This window comes from Rhamphochromis longiceps, linkage group LG3, assembly GCF_057381845.1.
Source record: "Rhamphochromis longiceps isolate RC_006_pf linkage group LG3, R_longiceps_female_GT1.1, whole genome shotgun sequence".
Lineage (NCBI taxonomy): Eukaryota > Metazoa > Chordata > Actinopteri > Cichliformes > Cichlidae > Rhamphochromis > Rhamphochromis longiceps.
The window spans coordinates 24,360,080-24,380,384 of NC_140559.1; the positions used below are offsets into that span (position 1 = coordinate 24,360,080).

General features: G+C 39.7%; 1 protein-coding gene across 1 annotated transcript; it reads right to left on the reverse strand.

The window, feature by feature from the left end:
- Positions 1-2,304: 2,304 nt before the first annotated feature.
- LOC146673583 (alpha-tectorin-like) lies at positions 2,305-19,862 on the reverse strand. Its single transcript, XM_085402290.1, has 18 exons — positions 19,817-19,862; positions 16,012-16,103; positions 15,499-15,723; positions 14,749-14,823; positions 14,495-14,600; positions 14,235-14,364; positions 13,852-14,101; positions 13,480-13,630; positions 13,265-13,352; positions 13,096-13,158; positions 12,709-12,908; positions 11,093-11,224; positions 10,812-10,999; positions 10,500-10,651; positions 8,839-9,084; positions 8,563-8,725; positions 3,979-4,071; positions 2,305-2,626 (listed from the first exon to the last, which is right to left on the reverse strand). The coding sequence occupies exons 1-17, from the start codon at positions 19,860-19,862 to the stop codon at positions 3,979-3,981; spliced, it is 2,400 nt and encodes a 799-aa protein (XP_085258416.1). The 3' UTR covers positions 2,305-2,626.
- Positions 19,863-20,305: the final 443 nt, after the last annotated feature.

A 20,305-nucleotide genomic window follows, 5' to 3' on the forward strand; every position in this document is an offset into this window, starting at 1 on the left:
ATAATTTAAGTTTACGTTGACTTTTCTTATCTTTGTTTTTATATTTTTATATGGAAATAGTGTTTTGTCTTATTTTGTAGAATTCTCTGAATGATTATTGTCATCTTGGATTTCTTTGGGACCTCCCACAGTAAATGTCTTAAGAGATTTTCTATCAATAGGAACGGGTTTACATCAGATTCAGGTAGTTTAGAATCAGACTGTTGTAGAAATGCATGTTTCATAGTATCCATATGCCAGTTTGAGTAGATGTTTGTTTTCTGGTGGTATGGCTCTGATCTTAAAATTCCAATAGATTTATGTTCTGCATAATTGGCCAACCCATTGAGACCAAGGGGAAGGTCAGAGTTGAGTTTTGTTTTGTCTCATGCTAAAGAGGATATTGTGTTTTAGATGTAGTCTTATCCGTTTTGGCTTGAAAAAGGGTTGTCAGTAACCTGGTGTATGTTAATATTGCAGCATGCCAAGCTGCATTATGCAAAATCAACCTCTGGGGCTAACAAATAAAGCTAATGTTAAAGCACTGAACACTGCAGTTTCTCTAATATCCACTTCACACTGGTTCTAAAAGTGACCAAAAGTGAGTCAGTTCCCACAGACGCAAAATGTCAAACTTTACAACAGAAATAAAGATATTTACAGCCTGCTACAAAAAGATATTTTGGCCATATAAACTGTCCTGCATGTTGGCTAGAAGAGGGACATCAGTGTTAAAACTTCTGCCCACTCCCTGTGTGTTCTATATAATATCTATTCACACATCTTGACGCTGAAGGTTCTACATGGTTCTTACATGGTAAAGTAAGCACCTGAAAATAAAAGAGAAAAAACTTGTGGGTTTCTCTTTGCCCGGATAAAAAGAATTTGTTAAACAGCCCTTACTGGATTGACCAATGCTTGTAATGGGAAAGCCTGAGTGAAGATATAAGAAGGAGAACTGTAGATTAACATGAGTTGGGAAGGTCTGTTGGAGCCATTTCTAAGCAACTGCAGATTCCAAGATTATCAGTTCAAGCAGTTTCATCTAAGTACAAGTTATTTGGATGTCTCATTGCTAAGGACTGAAAGAAGAGCCAAACTGTCACTATCAGATGAGAGGAAATTGGTCAGGATGTTCAGGGATCCCCCAGGCTCAAGCCTGCCATGAACAGGAAACTTCTGGAACACCAGCATCAACGTCGATAGCAAAGTCAGTTTTAAATTGCCACGGAATGAGAGGGTGCTGACCAAGAAACAAACTCCTTCTCCAAAAATAACACCTTCAAACTCCACTGAAATTTGTAGCTGCCCATATGGACAAGCCAAATGCATTCTGCAGAACATCTTTATGATGAGACTAGACGACCGGGGCGGCGGGTTGGGAAGCTCATCTATGTAACCGGAAGGTTGCCGGTTCGATGGACAAGACACTTTACCTACTGCCTACTGGTGTTGGCCAGAGGGGCTGATGGCGTGATATGGCAGTCTCACTTCTGTCAGTCTGCCCCAGGGCAGCTGTGGCTACAACTGTAGCTTGCCTCCACCAGTGTGTGAATGAATGAATAGTGGAATTGTAAAGCGCTATGAGGGTGTCGAAAAGCGCTATATAAATACAATCCATTATTATTATTATTAGACAAAGGTTGAACTATTTGGCCAAAATGACAGGTGGTGTGTTTGGAGGAGTAGCACTGCAGCGGCCGTCAAGCATGGTGGTAGCGTCATGCTCTGGGGCTGTTTTTACACTATTGCTACTGGTACATTACACAATGTGGATGCAATAATACAGGACTCTCCTTTTTTTTTTTACTTGACAACGATCCCAAACACAAACGAAAACTCGATTCAAATGGAAGCACATTCAAAGCACATTAGCTCACATTAGCTAAGCCAGGTCTTTGCGAGGAAACTAACCAATTGAAATAAACTCTACCAATTCTGCCATGATGAATGGTCAATTATCCAGCCTGAATTATGCCAGAAGCTTGTTGATGGATACCAAAAGTGTTTGGTTGAGGTCAAACCTTCTGAGACATTTAACCAAATACTAGTGAGGATGTAAGTATATATTTAAGTCTTTATGCATAGTTTTCGACCCTGTGTGAATTAGAGAAAATTCCAAATAAATTCAAACTTGAGCACCCAGCTCTTATTTTTTAAAGTAATTAAAGATGTATGCTATACCATCATTCCACCATCGAAAAAGGCCAGTTCCAATAACTTATTTAAAAAAACCAAATTACCATGACATTCATGATGAGTGTGTATAAACATCTGACCACAACTGTATGTTTAAATGTGGAATGAATGGGTGGTGTCTGTAACACTAATATTAGTGCACATCTTTTCATTTTTCTAAGCCCGTCAGCTTTTCAAAGCCTCTGAATGTATTGCAGGAAATATTCATTAAAGCTGAAAAGACTGGAGTTCAAGCTGAACAGTTTCAGAGCCAAAAAGTAGAAGTAATGAAATTCTGGAAAAACACAGACTGGTTACCACACGCTTTATTTTTCCATCCTTTAGCAGAAATAGTACAAGTATAAAGGAGATGGATAAAAGCAGCATGTCTCTTGTCTCTGCGAACACTGTCACATTAGGTCAGCACTCGGTTGGTCAGTCAGTCCATCAAAGTCACCGTGGAAACCACCTGAGAAGACAACCAGAGTAAACTGTGACTGCTGTTCTTTCTGTCACAGACCTTGGCTCCTTTTCACAAATCATATCCCAGTTCTTCTGTTGGAATCATCTGTGTTTGAGGATGACCTCTGCCCTGATGCTGGACTGTCAGGTGACGTACAGTGGTGTGAAAAAGTGTTTGCCCCCTTCCTAATTTCCTATTTTTTGTGTATTTGTCACTCTTAAGTGTTTCAGATCATCAAACAAATTTAAATATTAGACAAAGATAACATGGCCCTGTATGAAAAAGTATTTGTAATTAAATAGAAATTTTCTAACAAACTGAAGCAAGCTAAGAGATCTCAAAAAGCAAAACAACATACCACGATCCAAAGAAACAGCTGATAAACAAAGTAGGTGACATCTCTCAGTCTGGAAAGGGTTAGAAGGCCATTTCTAAGGTTTTGGGACTTCAGTGAACCACGGTGAGAGCCATTATCCACATATGGACAAAACCTCGAACAGTGATGAACTTTCACAGGCCAGCCTACCAAAATTACTGCAAGAGTGCATCAGCAACTCATCCAGGAGGTCAAAAAAAGAACGATTCTTGACCTCAAGCTGAGATCACGAACAGATGGCCGTATATTCTCACTTGGGTTCTGCAGGAGGACAATCATCCAAAGCACAACAGCAAGTCCACCTCAATGGCTTAAGAAAAACAAAATGAAAACTTTGGAGTGGCCAAAGTCAAATTCCTGACCTGAATCTGATTGAGATGCTGTAGCATGACCTCAAAAAGGTGGTTTAGGCTTGAAAATCCTCCAATGTGGCTAAATTACAACAATTCTGCAAAAATGAGCGGGCCGAAATTCATTCACAGCACTGTACAAGACAGACTGCCATTTATGGTAAACGCTTCGTTTCAGCTGTTGTTGCTAAGTTTGGCCCGACCAGTTATAAGGTTTAAGGGAGCGATCACTTTTTCACACAGGGCCATGTAGGTTTTTTCCTCTTAAAATTTTAAATTTAAATTCTTTTGATGATCTGAAACATTTAAGTGTGACAAATCTACAAAGGAAATAGCAAATCAGGAAGGGGGGAAACACCTTTTTGAACCACTGTATAAACTAGGACATTTTATTCACTCAACAGCTTATCAGGCAAAGTTGGAAATACAAACCCATCAGTTTAGGTGGGCAGAAAACTTAACTCCAGTAAAAATTGCTAACATATCTGTAATGTCTCTTTCCACCTCCACCAGTGAGGTTTCCTCAGGCATTTTTCCTCTTTCTGAATTTCTTACTTAAACTTCACTGTTCTCTTCAGCAATCACCACATAACATATATGATGGTAAATCACAAAAGCCGATTGTACCTTACCTAATAAGTCCAGGACACGCTGATGAAGGCTGGAGCTTCAGGTTCATATGTCAAACTGGCAGATCTGCGTACCCGAGCAGGTGTGTTACACGTCTGGAAGTTAAAGACAAAGTCCAGGCTTTACAAAACCAAGAGTGATCCATTCATTTAGGACTGAAGCCACTGACAGCAAACATTTCATCTTTTGTGTCAAAACCCTCCAATTATAACATTTTTATTGAATCTGATGATAGTAGTCTCTGAAAGTCGATCAGCATCTATTATATATGGGTCGATTCATCTTTTAAAAATGATGAATTCCGGTGATAACAATGAACAGCATCAGAAACAGCATTTTCAAAAGCTGAAGAACCTTTTAACCCTTTAAGACCTACCATAGAACCAAGGCCGCCAAAGCTTACTTTATATTTTTACATGCTGTAGTGCCATTTTTGGGAGCATTTCAAGTTGCTATACATCAATACAACTGTTATAGCCCAAATTTTAATAATATTTATGCATTAAATCCATAGTAACCACATAAATTGCAAAAAAGTGCAATAAACTACAGAAAAATTGAACATCGTTTTTGTTTTGTTTTTTTACATATATTTCTACTTGGAGAAATTTAAGAGGTTTATCCCTCAAAACTTTAAATACAAAAAAGTTGCAAAAATAGTTTACAACCACAGGAAATTTAATTTGAGTGTCTTCATAGTTTTATTTTTGAGATACACCAATTTTTATATACTGCAGAAAAATTGAAAAACAATCCTATAATGCAAATTTGCAAAGAAAACAGCATGTGCATCAAAATAAACTATTTAAAGCAGCGCAATTTGAGTTCTAAGCATCACAGAAACTATTCAGAAAAGCATAAAGTCAAACATGACTTTTAAAAACACCAGTATAGGCTTTTAAGGCCTACAAGTAAAAAACTACATTTTCCGCGAAAATGACGTCACTTCCAGTTTCGGGCAGGTAATGGCGGACATGCGATTGTTCGCGCTGACGTCTATTTCAATGTAGGAAGTGTTACGAACAGCTGATCGGATTGGCAAAGTGTGTTTCTGGAATATTACATTTTTGTTCCTGCAAGCACTTTTTATGCAATTTTTGCAAAGCTATATGTGGAAGGAAACCGTGACCTAGCACAAGCTGATGGCATAAGATGTAAGTACAACCCCTCCAGTTTCATATGCAAAACAAAATTATTGTGCTAGCTTACATGGTTCCGGTTCTACAGGGATTTAAAAATAGTTACGCAAAACGGAGCGTTGCTGCTCCGACCGCCTTTAAAGGGTTAATGCTTGATGCACTGCACCCATATCTAACAGCTCGGGCAAATTAGGAAAAAATCTATGGTGTCATGGACAAGAAAGTCTACCACAACATTTTAGTGCATTATGGAGTCTCTTCTGGACCGGAGCTGATTAGTCGTGGGTTCATATTAGAGCTGGGCGATAGAACGATAACGATATGTATCGCGATATAACTTTTACTCGATAGAGAAATTAAGCTATCGCGATAGACCTCGCCGCTCTTGTCCTCTTAAAAAAAAAAATACAAAAAAAAAAAATAAAGGTCAGCCAATCCAAATTAAGTAGCGCAGAGCCGAACCAATCACAGCCGCAGCGTCACGTCGCGTGACTTGTTACGTACAGCACAAGTGCCAAGCCGCACGTGTGTTTGTTTGGGAAGCAGCCAGCGGGTAATGGAGCCAGCGCGTAATGGAGGAAATGAGTGTGCCGACTAGAAAAATCAACCGAGCGTGACCGAAGAGAAAACAGATGATGGTTCCAATGCCGGAGAGATTGTCGAACGGAAGAGCCAAAGAAGTTCCGTAGGGTGAAGGTATTTCGGCTATTTCAAGTCTGACAAAAAACAGAGTAGCATGCACTGTAAATTGTGCCGAAAGCAAGTCTGGAAATACAATAAACTGGTGCATGCGTCACACTGTGAGCCACGTTATTGTTTCAGTGAAATGAATTTCTACAATACTGTTACTGTTAATTCTACTCTGCAGTGTTTAAATGCTTACATATACACAGTTACTGTCCGTCCACACATACGACTCGGGTCTGCTTCTATGCCCCAGCTTTGTTTACTTTTTCCCACCGAGGCTTCTAGACTTCTGATTGGCCAACATTTCTGCACGGTTAGGAATCTAGCACCACCTGCTGCTTTGGCATGTTCATAGCAGCGTTTTCCTTCATTTCTCCCTTTATGTGTGGACGGGATTATTTTTTAAAACGAAAACGGAAAATCTCCGTTTTCAAAAATACCCGTGTACGTGTGGACGTAGCCTCAGTCTCTGACTGGAAGCGCTAATTCGTCATTCGGCTTTTGTCAGACTAAAGTAACTGTTAAAACTGTTTGAAAAGCTCAGCTATACAACAAGGAGAGATTGAGAATTTCCTTTTAGTTCTCAGTTTATTTGATATTGACAAAAGTTAGTCAGTTTTGTCTGTTCTTCTGTAAAACAAACTAAGATTTATTTTTAGAATTAACATTTTGTTTCTAAGTGGAATTGACAATTTAGTCTGTTTTGTTTGTTCTATTTTGAAACTTAAACGCTTTAGCGGCTGCCTTTTGTGTAGTTTGCAATATTTGCCTTTATTTATCTGAAAAAGTCTCATGTTCCTTAAGTACATCTACCCTGTTGAACTTATTATGGGAAATAAATATTTAAATAAAAACAAGCTGCTGATTATTTCACATTTTACTTGTGAGCAACGGCACATTTAAATCTTACAAATAGTTATTTGGCTTATATCATGATAGATATCGTTATCGCCTGAAATGAAAAAAACATATCGTGATTAGAGATGGCACGATACCACTTTTTTATGTCCGATACCGATATCATAAATTTGGATATCTGCCGATACCGATATGAATCCGATATAGTGTTTTTTAATCAACAAAACTGTTTTTAAATATCTTGCTGCATTTTGTATAAGTTCATACTCAAGTTTAAAACAACAACTACACTAAAGCTATTCTGTTATACCTGTATGCAAAAAAAAATATTTCATAGTTCAGCAATACTGATCAATCTAATAAACTTAGACCTACACCATCCTCCCTATTCTGGTATTTTAAAGAGTACTTAGCATAAATATTAAGCAACCTAACTAATAGGGTTCCAACTACCAGCAACAACAAAAATAAATAAATAAAAAATAGGGAACCACCCCTCACGCTCCACCTCATGATGCTTAATCGACGTAATCAACCTTAATTTGATGCAGTGTGAAAAAAAATGCACAGAAATCAATTATTTTTCAAGAAATATTAAATAGATTCAACATCTTTCTTCAACAGAATTGCAGACTGCACAGATGGTACCTTCCCAAAGGAAAAAGTACTATAGCTTACTAGGGTATATATATTAGACTTAATAGTTACTATATACAATAATGGACTTCTATTCATTTTGCATCAAATTAAAACTTTGGGTGTCAGATAATTATTTATTAAAAGCTAGACATTTTAAATGAGAATAAGAAAGAAAAGTATGTCTTTGTGCCCCCTTTTCCCTGTTAATGCCCTATCGGCCCCCCTGGCTAAACTTTGCTAGATCCGCCCCTGCACAGTTACCAGCCGTCAGCTACGTAGAAAAAGATCCTGGAGTAGAAAGTAATATTAAATACATTCTAACAACAGCTGATCAAGCTTAAACGTGCTGCTGTTGTTCAGCCGCTGGTTTCCTCTTTCTGGTGCAAAGTGGGCCAAAAGCAAACTAGAGACACGGACTCGCGACAGAAAAGCCGATCAGCTGATCGTTAAGCAGTTTCATGATTGAAGTAGCAGCAAGAAGAGGCAGTCGTTTGTTAAGCTTAACGCAGGAATGCTTTACAAACATTCAGAGATGGACTTACACACTTGCTTTACTTCTCTCGGGATAACTTTGTCGGAGATGAAATGCCGGGTTGCTAGCGAAGCTCCAAATGCTATCCAGACCACCGACAGGTCCCGCATGCCACAGCCGCTCTATCACGTGATGCATACTGCTCCGACGTGCTAACGTTCTGAGGTGAGTTACGGCGTGTTGCAAGTTTTGTGAGGTGCTTTCGTGATATTTAATGGATCGGATTACATTTTTTATTTTTCTCCGATATCCGATCCAGTAATTTAGGTCAGTATCGGACCGATACCGATACGTAATATCGGATCGGTCCATCTCTAATCGTGATATGAAAAAATCTCATATCGCCCAGCTCTAGTTCATATACCAACAAGACATTGACCCCAATCATAAGTCAAAGCTGTGCAGACACTATTTGACCAAGAAAAAAGAATGTGAAGTTCTGGACCTGATGAAATGGCGAAGCAAAAGGCCAGACTTCAGTTCTGTTGAGCAGATTTGAGATTTAATGTATTCAAAGACAGCTCGTTTTATGCAAACCAATTCTCTGTGGACATCTAGAAGCTATTTGGACATCAATAGCAAAAGACACTATGGATAAGGAACAGTAAATAATGCGCTTCAGTGCTTGAACATTTGCACACTGAAGAGAAATGTCTATGTGCAGAGCAATGTCTCATGAAATCAGAAAAGATGGCCAGATTTGGTATATCTTTCTATGAACATTTGCGTACCGGGATGCAGTTGTTCCCCTGTTTGGGACACAGGTGGAGTTGGCAGTGAAGGAAGATGTCACTAGAGCCCCCAGTGAACCGGAACATGTTGAAGGAGAAGTAAGTGGAGGTTGCCAGTCCGTTTTCCTCCACCTGCACCGTCGGGTCAGCAGGGTTTGCACAGCTGTTCATAAGCAGGAAAATAAACTTTGTTCAGGAGTCCATAATAGTGATCAAAAGGAGTTGAATTAATCTCTGAGCAGCAGCGAGCAACCACCACCTCTGAGTTTCTCTCACCCGTTAATGATCAGATCATGTCTTGGACTGCTGGTGGGTGATGCCTTGTCAGTTGCCCAGCAGGAGTCGGTCACCACACTGACCATGCTTCCATCCAAGCCATCGGTCTTCAACACCATCCAGATTTTCTCGTTCAACTGCAATTCACTGTTCCACTCCACAAGTTGTGTGCGGCCGGCATCAGTGTAGGCCTTGATAGTCAGAGTGTAATTCCAAGCTCCAGATGTGATGCACTGTGCAACGGACCTGCAGAATGCACACATTTACACTGTTGTTAACAACAATCCCAACTAGGGCTGCTCAATTAATCGAATTTTAATCACGATTACGATCTGGGCTTTCAACGATCATTAAAAATGACTGAGCCGATTATTAGCCCCTCCCTCATTTATCCGCAACACCTTAAAGGCCGGTCCGTGAAAATATTGTCGGGCATAAACCAGTCCGTGGCGCAAAAAAGGTTGGAGACCGCTGATTAAGAGGACCCGAGGGAAGCTCGGAAAGCTAAGCAGAAGTTATTTGGAGAGGAGAGTGACTGCCGTTGGTTGAAAAGAGAGGTTAAAAAAAACTTCAGTGGTGTTGCACACTATTTTATATTATTTTTTAAAGTCATTGTTTACCCTTTAAATCCGGTCAGAGCAGCACGCTCCGTTTTGTGTAACTATTTTTAAATCCCTGAAGAACCCTGAGCCGTGTAAGCTAGCGCAATAAGTTTTTTTTGCATATGAAACCAGAGGAGTTGTACTTACATCTTATTCCATCAGCTTGTCCTCGGTCACGGTTTCCTTCCACATAAAGCTTTGCAAAAATTGCATAAAAAGCGCTTGCAGGAACAAAAACATAATATTCCAGAAACACGCTTTGCCGATCCGATCAGCTGTTCGTAACACTTCCCACAGTGAAACAGACGTCAGCGGGAACTATCGCATGTCCGCCATTTCCTGCCCGAAACCGGAAATGACGTCATTTTCGCGGAAAATGTAGTTTTTTACTTGTAGGGCTTAAAAGCCTATACTGGTCATGTTTGACTTTTCTGAATAGTTTCTGGGATGCTTAGAACTCGAATTGCACTGCTGGAAATAGTTTATTTTGATGCACATGCTAGGATTGTTTTTTCGTTTTTCCTGCAGTATATAAAAATTGGTGTATCTCCAAAATAAAACTATGAAGACACTCAAAATAAATTTCCTGTTGTTGTAAACTATTTTTTGCAACTTTTTTGTATTTAAAGTTTTGAGGGATAAACCTCTTAAATTTCTCCAAGTAGAAATATATGTAAAAAAAAACAAAAATGATTTTCAATTTTTTTTGTAGTTTATTGCACTTTTTTGCAATTAATGTAGTTACTATGGACTTAATGCATACATATTATTAAAATATGGGCTATAATAGTTGTATAGCAACTTGAAATGCTCCCACAAATGGCACTACAACATGTAAAAAAATAATATAAGCTCTGGCGGACTTGGTTCTATAGTAGGTCGTAAGGGTTAAATAAATATCGTCAAATAATCGAGATCTCAATTTCAGTGAAAATAATCGTGATTATCATTTTTGCCATAATCGAGCAGCCCTAATCCCAACATCTTAAAATACTTGCACTGTTAGCAATGCCCACATTTTAACAAATATTCAAACAATACCTAGCAGCCACTACAAACCAGTCTCTGATTCTGAAGGTTGCAGTGCTGATGTTCGGCTGACTGTAAACACAGGAGAAGTCGATCTGGACTTGGTCTTTGCGAGTGATGACGTCAGAAGAGTGATTCTGGCTCCTGATGGTGTTCTTATAGATGATGTAGCTGTTGTTGGTCTGCAGGGTCACATAATCAGATACTAAGCAAGTTCTTCATTGTTTCATCTTTAACATCTGATACTCTTTAAGATGTTGACTGACTGGTATAAACTTCAGATGACCAAAAATTTTAGAATTCACAGAGATCAAAGCTTAAACAGCAGGAGATGAAACCCACCGTGACCACCGTCCCACATCTGTTGCTGCTGTTGAAGCTGAAGGTCACCATGTGGGTGAGCTTGTCCACCCGACCCCTGCAGGTCGGGTCGTTGAGCTGTAAAGCAGAGTAATTGATGTCTTTGTCCTCCAGGAGACAACCGACCAGAGTTAGTGAAGCAGAGTTCTCCTTGCAGACCGTTGCATCACCTGAACGTCACAATATCAGTCAGAAAAATCACAGTTAGAAGCTTTCCTACATTATTCAGCCCTGTTGTCATGGTGATGTCACAGCTGTCGTACCCAAAGAGTTGTTTGCTTGGTACTTGGAGGCAAAAATGGCCCGACAAAAGCAGCGAGTGTCACCACTGACCGTCTTCTCACCACAGAACTCGTGATCGCTGCAGGTCCTGTCCTGACAGAAGGCCTCAGAGGCTACAGAGGAACACACTGATGTATTATCCTGAAAACATGGGAGCTCTAAAAATCCACAGTTCAGTTCTTTAACAAAGGAGAGCTTATTAATAGGGGTGGGTTTTGATTAGTGATTTATCGATTAAAATCGATTCTAGCTTGGATAACGTGATATCGATTCATTAAAATCCTGAATCGATTTTTTAATCTAAATTTTAATTTGCCCGAAAAGCCAGAATCTCAGGTTAAACCTCACAAAATTTCAACAACCACCAAACAGCTAAAACAGTAAATGAGAGCAGGTACATGGATTCTGCACAAAGACGTAAACACAAAGCGCGGACCCGCGGATCAGGATCAGAATCAGTGAGATGTTGCCTTTCTCACCCGACGGCACGGACTGGAGCTGAAAGCCGACAGCTCGCTGATTCTGATGTTTTGGCGGGTCCACGCTTTGTGTGTACGTATTTTTTACGCTAGATTCCGAAGCTGCAGGTTTTCACTGAACCAGCACAAAAGAAGCAGCAAACTACGCTTCACATTTGATAAACATCGACGTGAATTCCCTCTTACTTTTGCTGTTTTGCTTCCACCACGATACAATCACACTTCATGCACAGCTCTCTCTCTCTCTCTCTCTCTCTCAGTCTACTTCAAGAACAGTTTTGTTGAGCTAGTTAATAGGTATGCCCTCATTGTCATCTGTTGTGATTTTATTTTGAAAGGATGCTTCCTGTTATGCTGCGGAGTATATGCGAGAGTTCAATAAACAAAGTCACCTTTTGCTGTGAATGTTCCCATGAAAGCCGATGCCCCACGTGTGATTATTCCTCCGTCTAGATAATAAGTATCTTCAATATTCATGCAGATTCTGCTGGAAGACCCGTCTCTGCTAACAAGTTTCCAGTCTAAAAATCTGTTTTCTTCATTATTCGCTTGCGCACAAGTCTACCATTGTTTACAGCACTGTTGGCCGCTGTTTTTTTCCTTTTACTTACTTCCGAAAAGAAAAGCTAATTTCTGCTGTTCAATAGGCTACTGAACAAATTTAAACTTTTTAAAACTGTGCAAAATTGCAAAACGTTTAGCTGTGTCTCTAATAAAACCTCTGTAACTTTGCTCTGCTTCACTTCAGCAGCATCAGGTAATGTTCATATGCTGATTAATGGGTTTCTTTCGTTTTTGATCTACTACAGAATATTTTTATAAAATCTCAGGCCAGGAAAATCACCTTCATGTTTTTCTGTGTTTTATCCTCAGTTACTTTGACACAAAGGTATCTGCTGTGATGCTTACACCTTTGATAAAGTCTCGCAAGTGTCAGCTTTCTTTTTATAGATATAAAAATATAGAAATGTACCGATGCATGATCTGAATTATAATATTTCTGACTGTCTGAGGCCAAATTTCCCCGATTCAAATCAAATCGAATCGAATCAGAATTGAATCGATTCTAGAAATCAGTGACAATCTGACGTCTTATTAAGGTCTTATTAACATCTTACAGCAGCCGGTATTTGATGTCCAACCATCCAGAGCGTGGTTGTGTAGACTGCAGGCTCTGGCGTAGGCCTTCAGGAACTGACAGTTGAGTCCGTCCACTGCAGTATATTTACACAAAGTGTCGGTGCAGGCGGTTATGTAGGGCTCTGGGTCGATGTCAGTGTTACAGGAGGAGAAGGGCGCCTCCTTCAGGAGATTACAGCTGTACCACAGATAGAGAAACAAAATTGAAGACAATAAAATAATAATCTGTAATCAGTTGTGTTTATCTTCCATCTATGCTACAGTCACATGTGATGTACCATGTAATTTACAAGACAGATCAACACACATGTTTTTTATTACGTCAAAGGGTAAACAGATCCTGCCTTGTGGATCAGTCTGCTCACCGTTCAGTCACACTGGTGCAGTTGATCGTGCTGTCAGCAGGCTCACTGTACTGCATCTCACAGCTAGGGGGCGACAAACAACAAAGTTCAGGCTCATTCATACAAACAGAATATCTGCAACATCAGCAGCAGCAGTCAGAGGGACTCTGAGCTTGTGATGAGGTCTTACCTGGTGGAGCTGTACTCAGAGAGCCTCAGGTCACTCAGAGAGCTGCTGGAGTTTCCACACAGACCCTCCACAGATGAACCAGCAGGTCCTGCACAGGATCAGGACAGAATGAGTCAGATCAGCATCAATATTCAAACTGGAGGAACACAGCAGCTCAATAAATAACAGCACAGTTTACAGTTTACATTACATGAGTTAAACTTTATTTTCTGTACCTTCTAAGAGGATCTGTGCGGTGTTGCCATCAAAGAAGACAGAGATGTTGAGGTTGGTGAGTTCAGCAGTGACTCCAGTTTGGTCCTTAGAGAGCTGCACACCATGAACCAACTGAGGTGAGCTGCTGAGGGTCAGTGTGGAGTCGTCCAGCTGCATCACAGCAGAGACAAAGTGGTGGAAACACTGAGTGAAACATGTCAAACACACAAACAGGCTGATTTCACAGCAACAACCACTGAGTTCAGCAGCTCTGAAAGAACTGCTTCTAACAGCCCTGAGAAGAACGATGAGAGGAGACACAGCAGAGGATGAGGGAGGACTTTGGATCAGACTCCACTCTGACACATGAACTGTGGCTGTAGGTCGCTTACCTGAACTCTCCCACCTTGTTCCAGGTGAATGTCATGCCCGTCCACACGCAGCGTCACACTGTCCAAAAAGCTCACATCTTTACGACGTCTGTCCCTGAAGTTCCCCAGAACAAGGAAGTCTGGGAGTGACGGAGTCGAGAACAGAGAGTATGCACAGCGATCCTGGATGGAGTTCATATGGCCGTGGACGTCGATGACAGTGGGGCCGGTCACAGTGCAAGTGGAGTCCAACATGGTGTCCAACACACAGCTAACAAAGGCAACCAACCACAAACATCACCATGAGTTGCTGCCAAAGAAGGTTACCCCAGGGGACCCTCTATTTCTTAAGTTATTTCACTGTAGAACCTTTTAGTAACAAAATATGAAGAGAAAATATTTACATGCCGTTGCCTTGACAATGCTCCAATGGACCACAACCAGAGGTCTGGAGGGTTGCAGTCTCAGAACAGGTGACACTGGAGCAGATTTGTGGGTCAGAGTTGACCACAGTACCAGGTTTATACACAGTACCTGGGAAGAGATAGAGGCTTCACTTTAGTTCAACAGTTTTCCAACTGTAAGTGCAAATAAAACAGTAACAATCAAATCTTTCAGAATTACATAATCCCAAAGTCACGGTAGGAGTTTAAGATTCACTAACCTGAGTGTCTGCATCCACTGATATCTATGGTATCATTGTGATTGTTGTTAAGAACGTTATTAACCTCTACTTTGTTGATTACGACATCACTGACCTGAGTATAGAACTAAACAGAAACAAACACAGCTAATGTTATAATCACAGAGCAGAAAGAACTGACATCAAGCTGAAAACAGACACAAATGTTGGCATTAAATATAAAGTATTTAACATATTACGTCAAAGTGTTATTGTTCATATACACACAGACTCACCTCCACTAAACCAGTGCCATGTGCTTCCAAACTCAGAGCTGCTTCTGTCCCAAAGTTGAATAGGTGTAAGCTAATCTGTAAACAGGTTAACAGGAAAGATTCAGTCACTGTGAAGAAGTTTCATCTGAAAGTGTTTAGAAAAGCTCAGGTTCACAACATTAACATTGGGCCTGTTGAGCTGCATTGCTAAAACATTTTGAATTTCATAATGGAGTGTTTCCATATGCTATAAAAACTACAGTCATCACACATGTTTTTAAATCAGGTGATTATATAACCAATCATCAGACCAATCCTTCTGCTAGCAACAAAAATAGCAGAAAAAGTGATTTTTAAACAAACACAATCATAATCCAACATGTTGTCATATACTGAAGTGGTATCCATGCAAGTCTCTGTTTTCATGGTCTGTATTGTCTTAAAGTGCTTCTGTTTTCAATCTTTAATAGTTGCTTTTGATGTTTAGTTTGTTTGGTTATGATTATGCATTACTTTTACCATTCACATGCGTTGGTCCTGTCTCCTGTCTACGCTTAGATGCCTTTGCATCTTTGGTTTTCCTTCACCCTTCAGGTGAAAACTAGCCTGTACGGCTGCATCTTACATACTCATGTTAATTAGTCTACAATGTCCCTTTAAAAAATAAAAAATAAAAAAAACATTTTTCATTTTATGTTTGTTTTCAGTGTTGATTGAAACTATTCATTTTAGGCACACCCTTCAGGCTTTGTGATGCAGAGCAGGACTCACCTTTGAACTGCTGATCTGCATGGTTATTTGCACACTGCATCTCAAACTGTTCTGAATTGTTTTTGTTTTATTTTTAACCCAACGTTCAAGAACAGACTCTGCTTGAACTATATTAAAAGCTGCTCTCCTTTTGTCAGGTGAGCTCCCCATGATGCAGTCGCCTTCATTCCTAGGGTCGTAAAACTTGTCAAAACACATCACAATGTCTCGTCTTGTGAAGGTCACCTGTAAAAATCAGAGACACAACAAATCAAATAGCAAAATATTTTGTGGGTTTTTCTGTCATGTACAGCTGAACTGTTGGTGCTCAGGTTTCAGTCAGAGCTCTCGCTCTGCTTCAGGAAGCTGCATCAGGTGATGGTTACATACTCAGCATCACTGCAGAGGACATTAATAAGACGCTGATCTCTGAACTCTTCACTCAGTCTGCAAACATCATCTCTGCTACAGGTGGAGATTAAACAGCAACAACACATAAAGCTCTGCTAAAACATCAGGCTTCATCCTACTCACATAGAGCTTCCCGTACTTCTGTCCATAATATGTGATGGGACATGAGCTGATGTCCACCACTGAAGGATGAGTGACTGACTGTTGCTGAGCACCTGAAGACACAGACACACGTGAGAGGTGTGAGCTGCAGCTTGTTAGCTGTTAGGACAAACAAAGGTTCACATTCACGCATTTGTAGAAACAAAGTATTCGTACAAGTTGCCAAAATCTTGGAAAAGGAGGGTAGATTACAAGTTAAACTTGGGGAACTTATATGGATGGGTATAGTAGACTTAACGTTTTTATTACTTACTCACTTTACACTCTCATTTGTAATAGCAGAGCATACTCGATGCAGCGATGGACAGCCGGATAGGTCATGATCAGTCTCATAGCTGGTGTAAAACAACTATTCAAATTATTTTGCTAAAGAAATAGGGTTGATGGATATATGGGGACTTATGAAGTCTTATCTATGTTACGGTAGTACATTAACATGTACTCTCACGACAGGCCTAAACACTAAAGTACAGAAATGTTACTATGTTGTAACTTCAGATATTGCATCGTATAGATCAGCTATGCAGTGTTTGGAAAAGAGAATGAGAGCTGTTTTGATCTGAATATGATGAGTTGATAACATTCAGAGTGCCAGTGAGGCTAAAACAAAGTAAAACAAAATGTATGAAATACATGACAGGGACTCACAGATAATCAGGGTGAAGCTGAAAAACCAGTAACAGACAGATATGGACAGGGAAAAAACTCCAAAAGCAAAGACTGGAGGTCCACTACGAAGCAGGATTCAAACTTATTTACGCTGGGTTTCCTGTCCTGCGAAAGTGTGACTGGGGCATATCATGATGGTAACTAATACTGCAAACCTAACCTGCACTGGGTAAGAGATCAGCAGGTATGAAATCAATCACCTATTCTCCAGAAATGAGCTTGGCCATTTCTGGGAGATCCCTCGGACCTCTGTATGGCGAGCAGTGTTGGTCAAGTTACTTGAAAAAAGTAATAAGTAACTACTGATTACCTCCCCAACAAATAATGCCGTTACTTTACTGATTACTTATTTTCAAAAGTAATTAATTACTTAGTTACTTAGTTACTTTTTAAAAACACGATTTACAACCTGAAGAGGTGATAAAGTGATAGATCTTTCAGCCCAATTCTACTTTTTCTGCATAATCCATCATACAAAATGTAATCAAATGGAAAAGTCTCTTTTTAAAGCTTGTTTTATTAGTTTTAATCTTTTAACTTTTTGCATCAAGCAAAACTTAAATTATATGCAACATTCTCTGACTTGAATAAATTAGTTTAACATTTAAACCTATTTTCTGCACATTTCAGCACATAAAATAAAATATTATTTTGTGTTTACACTCACTCTTTCAAATAGATGCAAGTAAAACACAGCAGAAAATAAATAAAATCAAAGACTCAGCGGTCCTTTTGCTCTATTTTCACCTGTGAAGCAGGAGTAGGGTAGGCGGATGCTTGCCCTGGTGCAGGTGTGCCGCGGTCAGTTGAAGAATCCGCGAGTTTCTCTGTGAGATTCCCATTATGTGGTAGCTACTCGGTGCTTGCTTGGAAGTTTAGGGGGTTTTTTTCGCTGTAAAAAGAAGTTTTCTTCCCACGCACGATGGACGCTAATGTTTTTGTCACTTTTTATGGAATCAAACTCAAAGTAATGTTTTTGTATTTCTCTGAGTATCAGTTAAGAAAAAAAAAAGATTCTCAACTTTATTTGCTGATTTTCTCCTGGCTGGCTGCAGATATCTTAACACATCTTTTCTGTTTTATAAGCATTAATATATTATTCTAAAAGAGAGCAGATATTTGTATTGGTGACCTTAGTAAAACTGAAAAATGTTTAACAACTGAAGTGCTTGAAGTTTAAACTTTTAGTACTATATATTTCTCTACAGTGCCTTTCTCTTCACACACACACTGCTATTTTTGTATGTAGCGATCCATATTTTCCCCATGGTACAGTTTTATCTTCCTGCATCCAGTAAATATGGAAGCTTGTTTCTGCCACTGAAAAAAATGCTGTCAGTTATCTGCAAGTTACACTTTTGGTTTATTGTCTTTAAATTTCAATTTAGTAACTCAAGTTTAGGATCAGGACTAGGGGTTATAATTTGTCTGAGTCTTATTAGTTCAAAATGCCACGAAAATAACTCAATATTAACAAAAAACAGGACTTGAAATGTTCAGTTATTAAGTGAAAAGTTTAAGATGAGTGAGTTAAATTGAATGTGAACAGAAAACAGGAAATAATTTCTTCCACATAGACCCAAAACTATATTTACTGTGTTTGGACCTTTAAGGACACAAACATGTTAAATGTGAGCAAAATGTTAGTAGAGCTCAGTGTTTTCAATGCAAAAAAGACCATAGCATTGTCAAACGCGCCAAACCTTCCACGAGAAAATCATAGAAACTAAAAGACAAGACAGGGCGTTTGAAAGAGTTCAGGGAGTCGTGTTGAATGTAATTAATGAACCATCAGATTGATGGATGGGCGGATGACAGAGATCTACATCCCTTGAACTCTTTAAAAATGCTTGTTTGTATGATTGTTTATTCTAAAATAAAGATATGAAAGCAAGGATCCCAGGAAAATCTGTCCATGTTTGTCAGATTATCAGCACTTCAAATGGCCTTCACTGTCCCTCCTTACTTCAGGTCATTTGGTCTTTGTTCCTCAGTCTCTGATTATCAGTTCCTGAATACTAATCACCAAATACTCAAGTCTAGTAAGGATTAGGGATGGGTATCGTTTAGGTTTTATCCGATACCGGTGCCAAATCGGTACTTTTGAAACGGTGCCGGTGCTCAAACGGTGCTCAAACCGGTGCTTAAAGAATGGAGATCACAAAATTGGTCCAAAAACCTCTCATGTTCAGCTGTTTTTTGTAAAAAGACAACAATGTTAGCCTTTTCTGCAGCTATGGGGCATGTATGGTATCACTCTTGGCTGGAAGCAGTGCTTAAACAATGGAAAAAACACCAACTTTGTCCAAAAACCTCTTGTACCTTTTTAAGGTAATGTTCTTTCTGTCTGTTATGAACCAAATAGGGCCAGGCAATGACATGAGTGAGGTTTCCCACTTTTTCTTTGGTCATTTTAGCCTTTTTGGCCAGGGTGAAGGGAGTATCTGCCATCAAACAAGAAGACAGCCGCATGTAGCTATGATGATGTTTGCTAGTTCACCTTACATGCATTAATGTAATAACGTGGTTAGCCTACTCAACGTAAACTACACACGAACAACATTAAGCTACTCACGCAGAGAAGAACGGCTGCTGCTGCATCATCATCCTCATCATTTCTGCTACACTGGCAGGGCTAGGGGCCAGGACTCTCCTCTCGGCTGTTGCTGCCATCAAATACGGCGCATTTCTCGGCTTTTAAAAAAACGCTATGCGTCGCCAGGTGTTTCATCAGATTCGAGGTGTTGCCTCCTTTGCACAGTATCACAGTATCAGCTTAAAGCACTTGTTGCTGCTGAGTTTGCATATTTTGCTGTGAAGTACAGCCAGACTTTTGAACGCTTCACCTTGGACATTTTTAATCTGTAGCTCTGCTCTAAAAGAACGTACGTACCTGGACCCGCCTACTATCCTCGGAAATGTAAAATGATTGGCTAGAATCTAAAGTGTATCACAGCTCAGGAAAAAAAAGCACCGAAATAAAGCACCGAAATGTGCGCTGCTTTTTGGTCTGGTTACTACCGTTTATGTCAGAACCGGTGCACCGGTACCCATCCCTAGTAAGGATACTTTTAAAGTAGCTGCGGTGCATGCTTACCTGCCAGTACAATGAATGCAGACAGGAAGAGCAGTGGGCACAGCATGTTGGAGGGAACCAATCGCCTGACAAAGACCTGAAAGAAAAAAAAACACAGTTGGACGTCTGTGATTGGACAGAAAGTAGCACAAACATCAAATGGTAACACTTGGAGTTATTACTGTACATCATCTGTAAGGTTAGGAAAATCCCAGCATGCAGAATGTTTGAAATTATGACTCTGATGATGTCACAGAAACAGACTAACTGAACAATCATCACTGTGCGAGTTAAACATCTCCATGCTCCTTCAGCTGTCAGTGAAATTTGTCTCCTTGCACCAACACTTGGCACATTTCCTCTCTGAATCTAAGTTTATTTTCTCATTAAACACCAAACTTCAAAGAAGAGAAACATAACAATATGAATAAAAGACTGGAGGAATGCGTATCATGAGCAAAAAAACCAACGAAAACCCTGAATTTATCCTTTAAAAGGAGGACTCGGCAT

What these genes read in the sequence shown, in the direction of transcription:
- LOC146673583 (XM_085402290.1), bottom strand. Translation starts at nt 19,862, where the DNA reads ATGCTGTGCCCACTGCTCTTCCTGTCTGCATTCATTGTACTGGCAG. An exon ending in TGCATTCATTGTACTGGCAG is followed by an intron (nt 16,104 to 19,816) that starts GTAAGCATGCAC and finishes CTGTGTCTTCAG; the next exon opens with GTGCTCAGCAACAGTCAGTC. An exon ending in AACAAGGTGGGAGAGTTCAG is followed by an intron (nt 13,631 to 13,851) that starts GTAAGCGACCTA and finishes GCTGTGATGCAG; the next exon opens with CTGGACGACTCCACACTGAC.